This window comes from Rhamphochromis sp. 'chilingali', assembly GCF_963969265.1.
Source record: "Rhamphochromis sp. 'chilingali' genome assembly, chromosome: 17".
In the NCBI taxonomy this organism is placed as follows: Eukaryota; Metazoa; Chordata; class Actinopteri; order Cichliformes; family Cichlidae; genus Rhamphochromis; species Rhamphochromis sp. 'chilingali'.
Window position 1 is genome coordinate 16,219,066 of NC_137944.1, and position 12,016 is coordinate 16,231,081.

Below are 12,016 nucleotides of genomic sequence, written 5' to 3' on the forward strand. Positions count from 1 at the left end.
ATGTCGAAAGAAATCCTTTGAAAGACCCCCAGAAAGCCTGAAGAACTATTGCTCAAAAGGACTGGGTGGATCAAGACTTTTACACACTAATGTGCACGCCTTACATATTAACCTATACACATGTTTCTATGCTAATGATTCAATTAAAACAATTAATGAATAAAATATAAGGTGTGTGATAATGTTGAAGTTATTATCAGTACAACACATGGGCCGGTTTCCGAACAGCTCCAGGGTTTGTTTTATTCCTAAGAATAAAGTAGAATTTCCTTTTAATTCTACAGCCACTGTCTGTATATCTGTATTATACACATTATATACATACAGGTTAACACAATAAAGCAGGCTTTCCTTAGTGCAGCAAATTTCCTTTCATGACCAAGAATTTGCCCGCTGTCACCACAGATTCAGTGCCACGCAGGTCCATCTCTGCCAAGCAAGCAGTTATGCCAGGCTCTGCATTGTAAACTGTTCCAAATCATTCCCAAAACAGCACACACAGACCTATTCAGCTTGCTTTGTAATTGCCCCCTTAGGTTTTATGTCGGGCTGTGCTTGGTTAAAAGGAAGCAGCGTGCTGCACACAGCAGGCACTGTGAGCTCTAGTTCCTGGTTAATGATGCCTCAGGCTATTTCCCAGTCAAATGAAGGTGAGGTCGCTCTCCTTAGGTGAATTTACTCCACTGTTGTTTGTCAGGCAGTCATCCACAGTGTGGAGCCTCCCTTTAAGTATACACTGACACGGAACAGATGGCAACCCCTACCCGGAGATGCCACCACAAAGACACAGCACACTCGGCTGGTCAGTTCAACAGCTAAAATTAGACCAAGATTTAATAAACAACTTGTTGTTATGCAGGAGAGCGTCGTGATATGTCACACCTTAGAATTCAGCAGGAGTTCTAGACTTAGATTTTTTTTGTTTTTTAATGTTCATGGGATAAAAAAGAAACAACTACAGTTTGATAATAATTTACTATAGTAGCCAGCATTTTGTGCTATAGCATTTCACACACTGAAAAGATGCACTCAGCATGGTACCACATAATGAGTATACAACAGTGTGGTGATAATAAGCTGCATAATAGTTCCTTTACGTGATTCACTCTCCAAGGTTGGCAAACTTGGAGCATTTCTAATGAGCTGCATATAAAAATTTGGCCTCCGCTTTCTAAATGAATCACTCTACTTCTGACTTTCTCTCCACGCTTGCCCCTTTATTTGTATTTCTGTATTTCTTCTTCTGTCCACAACACATATATGTATGCGCGCGCACACAAACAGGAGCAAGCGCACACTCGTTTCTATCTACTCGTGACAAGGTGTCAGCGGGAGCAGGTGGAGGGCACTACGCCACATGCTGAACCATCCGTCTGTCGCTGCCTATCTCTATCAGGTACACAGCATACCAATACAGCGAGGCTGAAAGAAGCTAGCGCTCTGCAGCAGTGTTGGGACTGCAAGCACAACTCTTGCGGGGAGAGAGATTACAGCCAAGACATCAGACAAAGACGGACTGTGAAGCAACAGAACAACTGACAGCTTTGCTGGCTTCAGCTATTCTTTTTTTCCAGGAAGTGTGAAAGAACAAATGTTCATTTCAAGCCATTACTGCTTTTGCCTTTTTACAAAAAAAAAGGCAAACTAAAGCAAAAATACGGACATAATTGCAGAATTCGCAGATTAGAGTACATTGTCCTTGTTTGATGTCAGCAAACAGCGCATACTCCAATTGACCAGAGTAGTAAACAGTTATATTTTTAATAAAGTACAAAACAAACATGTGAATGCAAACTGTACAATAATGAATTACGAATTCCTTATCATTGTCTTTTCATTGAGCATTTCATTGTGTCCATTATGAGAAGAGAGAAAATGCTACATTTGGGGAAGCAGGGCTGAAAGTTTTAATAGGAATAAATAGATTAGAGTGAAACATAGGAATAGAATAATATGTATAAAGAATCTGCTGGATAATCCATGTACAATATTTACAGTTAACCTGAATATATATTTCGTACTGCATTAATTATAACACTTCTCACAAAATATACTCTGTCAGCAGGGAACGCTAAATTAAAATGATAATATTCATGGGTTTTTTTTTCATCTACATTTTAAATAATAAATCAAGGAATGTGGCAATTTCGGCACCTTGGATGCATCAGAAAATCTTCAAAATAAGGTAAAACTGAATACTTCTAATTTGCTTAGTTTTATATAATCTTCACCTTAAAACAGAAAACAAAAGGTTTTTAACTTCAGTTATGCTTTCACAGAAAAAATAAAAATGAGCTGAACATACATTTTCATTTCACACCAATGTCAGCAAAATACACTTAACATCCGTCCAAAACTCTCGTCAACAGCAGTGCACTATCAGGTTGTGTAATCCCACAAGTCTCCTTCATCCCTTGTGCAAAAAACCAGGCCACCAAAACCAGTGCTTCAGGCTTTGATAACAGAGACTTAAGAGAATAAAGCTACAAGGAAGTCTTCAAGTTAAACCATTTAAAGTTCCATCTCCGCTCTCCAGCCAGACTTTACTTCAGCAAACTGTGACTCGGAGTTTCAGGAACGTGTCTGATCACATCGTAGATAGTAGTATGCATATCTTGAATCGATTCGAGACGAGCCAAAGATCTGCACGATGCCTGGTGGATTAGTCGTACGTGCAAATTAAAAGCATTATAAAAACAAAGGATTTTGGACAAAATTAGTGTTGCTGCTTCGTTGGTTGTGAAAATACCTGTGTAGATTCCGTCTTCCCAGGTATGGAGACGAACTCGTAGATGCCAAAGTCCTCGGTTGCATCCTCGTGACCTGTTGATACACATTTTGATAAATCAGAGCAAAACATTTGCTACAGTACAGCTGTTAATGTCTAAAGCCTGTCAGACTTTATAATGGCATGGTAAATTATATGATGTCATAAATCTAAAAAAATAAAACTGCTCTAATCTGAGTTAAATTCTCCTTATCTTGTTTGAGTTAAGGTCAGTTAAGTTGTTTAGCTTTCAAACTTGCTTTTTTGAAGCTGATTTGTCCAGTAAATGCCCTGTTCATCTACTATTTCCAATCCAGTTCCTTGTTAAATATGATATAATGCATGTGTATAAATAAATATGAGAGTTATTATGCGGGGATCACTAATAATTAATGTTTTTGACAGTAAGAGGGAAAAATGAATAATCTGTGAACAAAAAAGACGTTTACCTGAACGATGTGGTCGTTTCTGCTCTGAAAACGGTCTGCTCAGAAAAAATAAAAATGTTAATTGAAGCTTATGTGGGGAAAAGACACAATGGTAGATTTTTGAAATAATTTCATAATAAAGGTTCTTACTTGTTGTAAATGCTCATAAGCACTGGTGATAAAAGAGAGGGGAACGGGAATGAGAAAGAGAGAAAAATATAAAGTCACGCATGCAAGCGACAGCATAACAAATGTGACCTTCACTTCCTCAAATAAAGAAGTTACTTTGCCCTTGTTTCCTTTAATCTAACATTTGCAAGTCATTTACATTTTCCCAGTAACATTTTCGTTTTTTTGTTTGTTTTTGTTTTTTCCACATGAAAAAGTAGGCAAACACACGTGTTACTAATGACATTAATTAATACCATTTCTAATTACATTTCAAGTCAAAATGACTGCTGTGGAAAAGGTTTATTAAATTCCACATTCAAGAGCTTGGAAACCAGGGGGAAAGAAAAATTGAACTCACAGGGATTAAAAACAAATATGGTTCTGTAAAAAAAGTGCTTCCCAAAGCAACAGAAGAAAACAGTATCTAACCTCTCTTTGGATGACAGGTTCTCCTGAGGAAGAACAGCAGCATAAGGCCAATGACAAAAAAAGAGCAGACAGTAATGACTGCCAGCGGTGATACAGAGTTACCCTCTTGGGTGTGCTTCTCTTTCCCTGTTAATGAACAACAGTCACATGAATGATACATGAACACACATTTGAAAGTAATCCAGTTTTGTAGGAATGACAGAGTTAACAAGTTGGTCTTGGTGCCAGGGGGCAAAAAACAGCCCCCAACCTGGCCCACTGGACAGCTTTGGAAAACGTAAACTTTATTTTCATAGTTTTCCCAAATTTAAGATTCCTGTGCAGTGGCCCTTTATACTTCAACAAAGTAATTAACTAACAGATAAACAATTAAATTGCAATTTTCATGTTATTTTTTTCACTATTTACTATGTATATTTTATGAATACAGGAAATTCTGGCCAATGAGCTAAAAGAAAGTTTTTTGTAACATTTTCTTTCATTTACTGAAGCAGCATCTGTTTATCACATAGAAATCTGAGATGTGTTATTGAAATCGTGCTTTGTGTCTTGCAGTGAGATATCTCAGGGATATTGAAGTCGGCTACAAAAACAAGCAAACAAGCAAGCTTTAGTGAAATTTACTTTTCAGTTTAAAATGTGTTAAATTTTATGTATGATGGTTTTTTTAGTAGCCAGTGAGTTAAGATAAAGGCTAACGGTATCTAGCTAGCTGTCTTTTAGGTAGCACTTTAGCTAAATGAAGTTACTGAACTTGACATTTATAACAGTTTCCTGGAAACTATTGTTTGTTGCAATGTGTTTAAGCTGTGGTCTGTTTTGTTTTTTATTTTTCTTGAGAAATGAAACCAATTTTATTTATGTGTTACCATTAATTAGCAGGTATCTAACCAAACCAAGGTACAATGCTAACTAACCAAGCTAGCAAGCATTAGCTGAAAATATGGAACTACACTCTCTTATCCACAATTTATCTAAATATGATCAGGTCAGGTGCCAAAATAAATACATAAATAAATCATCCTCTTTTACAGACAGTAGATAGTATAGCTTTCCACAGTGGCTAACATGTCTGTAAAATGCTTGAATTTAAAACTGTAATCATCAGAAAAGATTTAAAAGATTTCGATGTCAATAAAAAAAGGGCATCTGTTGTCTCCTTAAACAACGTGTTAAATCAGCCAGTATCAGCAGTAATCATAAATGTCCTTTTCTCAGTATCACCCAGGCAACATATTAATGTTGCATTCAGCACACAGAAACTCCATATGCTATAAAACCTTGTCAACAAACATAACAGCTGTTATCCAGTGTTTACTTTCCCAGCCACTGAACTTAAATACATGCTGCAGGTACTGGAGCCTAGCAACACAGATATAACCTTAGTTTTATAATAATGTACTGTATATTTCATTATAGCCATAACCTGGTCTGACTTGTCAGCTTTTACGCAGTGTAATGCTCCAGTTATAGTATTTTCTCTCCCTAACTGTTCCCAAAAGGTGGTCAGTGCTTATCATTGGCAAGGATTATCTCGAAACGCTCACCCAGCTCTTCTGCGTTTGGCGTGACACACTGTTTGCAGAGTGTTTATCTTAGAGGATTCCCAAAACCTACCCACGCTCTCCTCCCTTTTGCCATGTTCCACCCTCTACCCACCTGTTCCCAAGCTGGCCACCACCAGAGTAAACTGGGCTTCGTCCTGCTTTTGCGTCACGTTGTTGAAGGCACGGCAAAGGTACTCTTCAGCCTGGGCCAGTCTGTAGGAGCGCACCTCTAGCCGAGGGCCCTCTGTGACAATCTGAGTTGCATTGCGGGTCTTGGAGATCCACACATAGTTGTTAGGTGGGTTGGAGTCAGCCTGGCATTCAAAGAAGACCAGCTCCCCCGGGTTGATGGTGAACACCTCCCCTGTGCGCAGGCCCTGGACAGAGTTCACCTCAAGGTTGTAAGGGCCATCTGTGTGGGCCGGTGGAGAGTGAGAAAAACATGACAGTTTGCTGGTGAGATGTTGCTTTGTGGGTAATTTTCATGAACCATCCAGCTCTAAGGCATGATTGGGTAGCAGAGGAAAGCAGGGTAAGAAAAGTGAGTTTCTAAATACAGGGTCACAGGTCTGTACACGGAGTAGTGGGATAAATACGGGTGGGTGTGTTGACAGTGCCAGTGGAGAACACTGAGACCTAGGTGAGGCGGGGGTGGACTAGCACAGCACCGAACGTGGGCTGTCGAGAAAGCGCACTACTCTAACTTAAAATAAGAATTGTCTTTTTCCAACACAGTCAAGCATATTATTCACAAACATATTAATATACATTTTAGATAAAACCTAACTGTTAAATAAGAAAATTATCTGTTAAACGAGAATTACTGTAGTAGCAATTAGCTATTAGTAGCAAACAGCCCAGTTCACTATCAGCTGGTTTTTTATTGCATTTTCCAGTGAAAGCAAACATTAGAAGGAGACCGGCTTTACTAGAAACTCAATACAGTAAAACTGAAAGAAACCAAGAGTGCTTCCTGCAGGTTGAAACACAAACACGATCTGCCTATGCAAACAAAAATGATGTCACCGCCAAGATGAGAACAACACACAAGACTAAAGAGGTGGAGGTAAAAAAGTGCAGGAAGCTGTAGACAAAACCTACGACGCCTTTCTTTTGTCACGCTTCAATACAAAGTCGTCTGTTTTGTAAATATTTAAATGCATTAAAACGAATACCCAGGAAAAATTACGCATGCAGTACGTTCTCAGTTCAGCCTCATACTGGCACATCCAATAAAGTCTATCAGTGCATCTACGCCGTTTATAGTAGAACAGAGGAGCTCTGTAAGATAAGTCTGCTCCCATGCAAATACCATCCCATAACAGGCACATGTTTTTTTTTTTTTTTTTTTAAGCTGATAGTAAGTAGGCTGATCTCACTAAAATTTACACATGACCCAACATTTCCAGCTATTCTGGAGAAGAGAAAACAACAAGGTTTAGGATGAGTACAGGAACACATATGTGACATTTTAGATTTTTAATTGTTTCTATAAAATAAAAACCTTTATAAAGCAGCTCTCAGACGTGAACACAGTCATTACAGGGTTCAGAAACCGAAGAATAAGCTACAGCTACTCACAGTAGACGTTGAGTTCCGCAGCCCTGCTGTGTTGGCCCCGGGTGACCGGGTTGCTGGCCACACAGTGATAACTTCCCTTGTCCTCTTTTCTCACAGGGCTGATTAACAGTGTGGAGTTATCTTGGGAGTAGTGGTATCTGTCACTGGGACCCAATGCAACATTATCCCTGAACCACTTAAACATAACTCTTGTTCCGTTCTCAACAGAACAAGTCAAGGTGACGTTTGCTTTGTCCTCAATGACTGCATAGGAAGGGCTCTTCTCAATGGCTGGTTTGGACACGGGAACTAGTCAGGGGTGGAAGGCAAGAAACAATTAATATCTGAGCAATGGCTAATTAATAAAATTAAATTATGGGAAAGATAAGGTCTGAGAAACATGCAACTCACCATCTACGGTTACACGAATGGTTTTCTCCTCTTCAATGTCTCCTGGTTTGTTATCATGCTTTATGTTGATGCTCAAGTGATAATCTCCTTCATCTTTTCTGTTTAAGTTCTTGATTTCCAAAGAAAAGGTGGAGTTGTTGAAGACGAGGTGGTCACGGTGCTTCATGCTTAAGATTGTATTTTTTTTGGTGAATGTCACCAAAATCCTGGGCTTGGTGCTGCTCATCCCGGTGTGACACCAAGTTCCCTGAAATTCTGCTTTGTCCGGTGAAAAGTTGGTTTTCACAGACAGGAACACAGAGTCCCCTTCAGTGACATGCCTCACCGACGGATCAATGTGAATCAGTTCGGAGCTGACCTCTGAGTTGATGCAGGTGGTGGGAGAAGGAATGAAGGAAAACTCAATTACTGCACAACCAGTGAAAGGTAACATGTTAGATTGTCCATGTGACACATCATGTTTCATACAGAGAAACTCTTTGTATACACGATGACTCCAGCAAGCTAATGTCTACAATTAAAACTACAATAGGCTTATGGGGTGGGCAGCACGGTGGCACGGTGTTTAGCACTGTTGCCGCACAGCAAGAAGGTCCTGAGTTCAATTCCACTATCAGGCCGGGGTCTTTCTGTGTGGAGTTTGCATGTCCCCTTGTGTTTGCATGGGTTCCCTCCGGGTACTCCGGCTTCCTCCCACCGTCCAAAGACATGCAGTTTGTGGGGATAGGTTAATTGATTCATCCAAATTGCCCATAAGTGTGAATGCGGGAGTGAGTGCGAATGGTTAGCCCTGCGGTGTACCCCGCCTCTCGCCCTATGACAGCTGGGATAGGCTCCAGTGCCCCCCACAACCCTGAAAAGGATAAGTGGAAGCGAATGGATGGATGGAGGCTTATGGGGTACTTGGAGGTTGAGCAAGAAACTGTTCACAAAGTAATAAATTTCACCATCTATAGAGGCAAGATTTGTACTTTTTCCACAGCTTATTTCTGGAGTTTTAGTTGCTACACACTTCACTATGATAGCTAGCTAGTTGCTAACTTATTTAGACTTCCCATGCGTTTCCTACACTCACACTGTAAACTGGACTGATTTTATTTTTCCTTGTTTTCTGTACTAAACTCTTACATTGGTGCATGGCCAAAGTTTCCAATAATGAAGTCAACCCATGTGCAGAGTAAACCCTTTGAAGCCACAACCTCAGGACTCAGACCGCTTGAAACAATCAGCTTCTGACATTTTTTCCCCCTTTTTGGTCTGTATGATGTCCCTCAGAGTAGATAACCTTAATATGGACATATCAGGCACGTATCTCTGGCTGTGAGCAAACCAGCAACACCTACCCCCTGTTTAAACTTTCTCTTCATGAGGAGTCAGAAAAAAATGGAAAATATGGAATAAACAAATGTTTTTAAACTGTGAATAAATAAAAGCTACAGTAGTGGAGTCAAAGAATTGGAGATGGGATTGATAAAGGGTTTTTTTCCCCATGGAAACATGTCAGCTGAATTAGGAACTGACAAAGATCAAACTGAACCAAACTGAGCTCAGAGAGACCGCAAAATCGGGCAACAATCGTCTGTTTTGTTTGACAAGAAATCATATTTTTGCCTGTGGTTATCAATATATGACACTGATATATGAGATGCTACAAAAGATGCACTGTCTGATGATACAATAGGCTTTTCTGTGTACCCCACTTTAAAGTTGACACTATCACCCTGTTGTGCATGTCATGTGATAGAGCACTAACATTGATAAAAATACTTTCATTCAAAATTGAAAAATATGACATGCATTAGTGATTACTGGCACTTGGTAACAATCTGATATTATCATTTGACACTGCTTTATTTCAGAATTGTCATTTTGTGGGTTGTTGGAGGATTCAAATGTAAAAACTGGAGAAAATTGAAAGAAAAAGTTGTTTTTTGTAATTATGTAATGCTATAGATGCAATATATCGAGGAGATTTCACTTTAAAGATAAAGTCAGTCCTGTTTTGTCTGCGTAATCTGCAATGATCTGCATCCTAGTCTTCAAAGTTTCCAGGTCCTGAAACTGCTGTGTGTTAATATTGACCTAACTCCCTACGGAGTGACATTGTTGCCAGACAAGGATCAGGCTCTGTCTCTTTTATAGCAACTCGTTGCGAAACAAACACTTGAGCTGTGTGAAGTAACTACAACTGCTGATCTATTGCATCTTGTGGTCTGTTAAAGCTGCGGCAGGTTGCCGGGGCAGTTTGTTACAGACAACCTTGAAAAACACAAACAGCCGATAGAGCTATCAGTGTTTTCCAGCGCATGCTGCCACTTCAGCCGGAAGGTCGAGTGGTTTTACTCAGCCTGATGAATGAATGATGTCATTAATTTACATTTTTAAATGACCACATCTTTCCAAAATGCACTGAATTACATCTGTGCTGCGACCTGTGTTCACTTGACATTTTACATGAGGTGAAATGATTGAGTCCATTTGGATGCCAGGCTGAGTTAAGCAGCAGCATGTGAGTAGGCAGTGCTGCTGTGAAACAAACTCACGAAAACTTCACAGTTTTTGTTCATAGTTATCTCTTTCAACTTCCTCTTTCTGTGCTCGAGTGTCTTTGTCTCGCTTCTGTTTGTGCATCTTCTCTTTTTTCGGCACAGAAGAAATGTCTTGAAGATCGGTCGTGAATAACAGTTTTTATAGGCTGTAGATCAAAAAATGTAAACTTTGAATTCATCAAGACTTAATTATGTTTGTGTTACACATCATACTGCGCAATCACGATAGGAAAAATGGGGCGAAAACTCGAGAAACTTTTGTTTTTCCTGTAAAACCATATTTTCCCTCATGTCCCTTGCTGTTCCTCTGAGCTGTCATGTTTTGCTCATGTTGAACATCACAATAGATCTACTGTCTGCTGTTATGTCCTAAATAATGCATGCAGCACAAACACCACGGTGACACGTCCCATTCTTATAAGACCGCAGGCCAGTTTCAGTGTGTGTGTGTGTGTGTGTGAGTGTGTGTGTGTGTCAGTAGCAGGAGTGTGTCTGTGTTTACACCAGCCGAGATCCGGTGAAAAGGCAGAACGAGGAGGAGTGTGCCGAGCCCGCTCCCTCACTGTTGTCCCCAAACAACATGGATATTGTGGTGGTGATTACAGACACAATGATTACAAACACTCTGAGGTGAGAGGGAAGCTTCGTTTGGTGGCCTTACCCCCCACGTACACACATACACTTTCGTGTGGAGACCCAAAAGCACCTGCCTCTTATCACCCTCACACACATCCAAGTTGTTTGGATACTAAATAGAGTCACCTCACCGCACGTATCCAAACGCCACCATCTTCTGTCCTTTTTCAGATAAGACGAACGGGGCTTCTCAAGGATGGCTGTTGATACAAACATCAAAGTAGACGGGAAGCCAAACTTGGGGGATTTTGCTGTTGGCTTTATCAGGTCACACGACACGCACTATTACACGTTTGTTATCTCATAGTCACACTGCTGTGGCCTAGGTCATTTCTTCTTTCCAAATGACCCTGTTTTTATGTCTACTCACGGCCAACAACAGAACAGAAAAGCTAATTCTGTAGAGTCATGCAGCAACGAGTATGGAAAGGACATGCAAAAGGAACCAGGACGGACTACGTGGAAAACTTTACAGCTCTGAGATTTTAAACACACCGTCGGGAGCTCAATTTTGTTCAGTTTAAAAAGCTTGTCAACCAGTTTCCCAAATTATTACAAGATATTAATGTCAAGTTTTGCTTTTTTAAAAAAAAAGAAAAACACAAACCCCACTCTGGGTGTTGTTAAATGGAGTTCTTGTGCCTATAAAGATCCATATTTTAAGGTTTACATATGTTGAAAATGTGTTTCTCAAACAAACTACATCAACGATGTGAGTGAACATTTTTGTTACTGTACACCATGAAAACTTCCTCAGCTCGCCCTTCAGTTTCTACCAACCAAGCAAACACAGTAACCACAGCAGCAGCCATCACTACACCAACACAACACTGACAGCTCGAGCACAACGTCCTGTCGTGACAACTCAACACAAACCCGCACTCACCTGTTAGGATGAACAGAAGGCAGAAGGCAGAGCAGGCACACAGCACAGTTCTTCCTGTGGCCTCCATGGCATCTTATCCTCTGGGGATATGTGGGAATTCTGACAGGCAGTGCAAGGACTGAGGGATGGAGGAAGAGGAGAGGTGTGGAAGAGAAGAGGTGGTGGTGGTGGAGGAGGAGAGAAATGTGACTGGTTGTGGTGACATTTGCCAGGGAAATAAGAGGAGCTGGCTTTCCTGCATGCAGCTCTAGGCCCCTCCCATGTGAACCCAAGAGTACGAAGAGGTCCACATGGCTGAGAGACAACACAGTGTGTTCTCACATACACACACACACTGAGCTGCCCTCAGGTTGAGGATTTGCACTATATCAAAGGGAAGATGAGACATAAAACTGTGAAAGAGCAGAATGGAAACTGTGTCTTTACATTAGACCAGCTGTCTGCTGCTTCAGACCCCCGGGCTGTGAAATAAAGCCTTTACCTGCTAACAGCAGTTTTGTTGGCTTAATGCGCTTTCGGCTGACATAACAGTCAGCAAACGCCACTCTGTGTGGAATGATTTTGTAATTCTAGAAATAACAGAAGAAGAAGAAGACAAAGCGAGTGATACTGGGGTAAGACCGAGGAAGCCT

At 40.5% G+C, this 12,016-nt stretch overlaps 1 protein-coding gene across 1 annotated transcript; it reads right to left on the reverse strand.

The window, feature by feature from the left end:
- Positions 1-996: 996 nt before the first annotated feature.
- On the reverse strand, positions 997-11,603 carry hepacam2 (HEPACAM family member 2). The gene is made up of 9 exons (XM_080863890.1): positions 11,385-11,603; positions 7,314-7,673; positions 6,924-7,211; positions 5,455-5,754; positions 3,796-3,921; positions 3,346-3,367; positions 3,217-3,251; positions 2,750-2,823; positions 997-2,654 (listed from the first exon to the last, which is right to left on the reverse strand). Exons 1-9 carry the CDS (start codon positions 11,449-11,451, stop codon positions 2,544-2,546), a joined length of 1,383 nt encoding a protein of 460 aa, XP_080720016.1. The 5' UTR covers positions 11,452-11,603; the 3' UTR covers positions 997-2,543.
- Between the last annotated feature and the right edge of the window lie 413 nt (positions 11,604-12,016).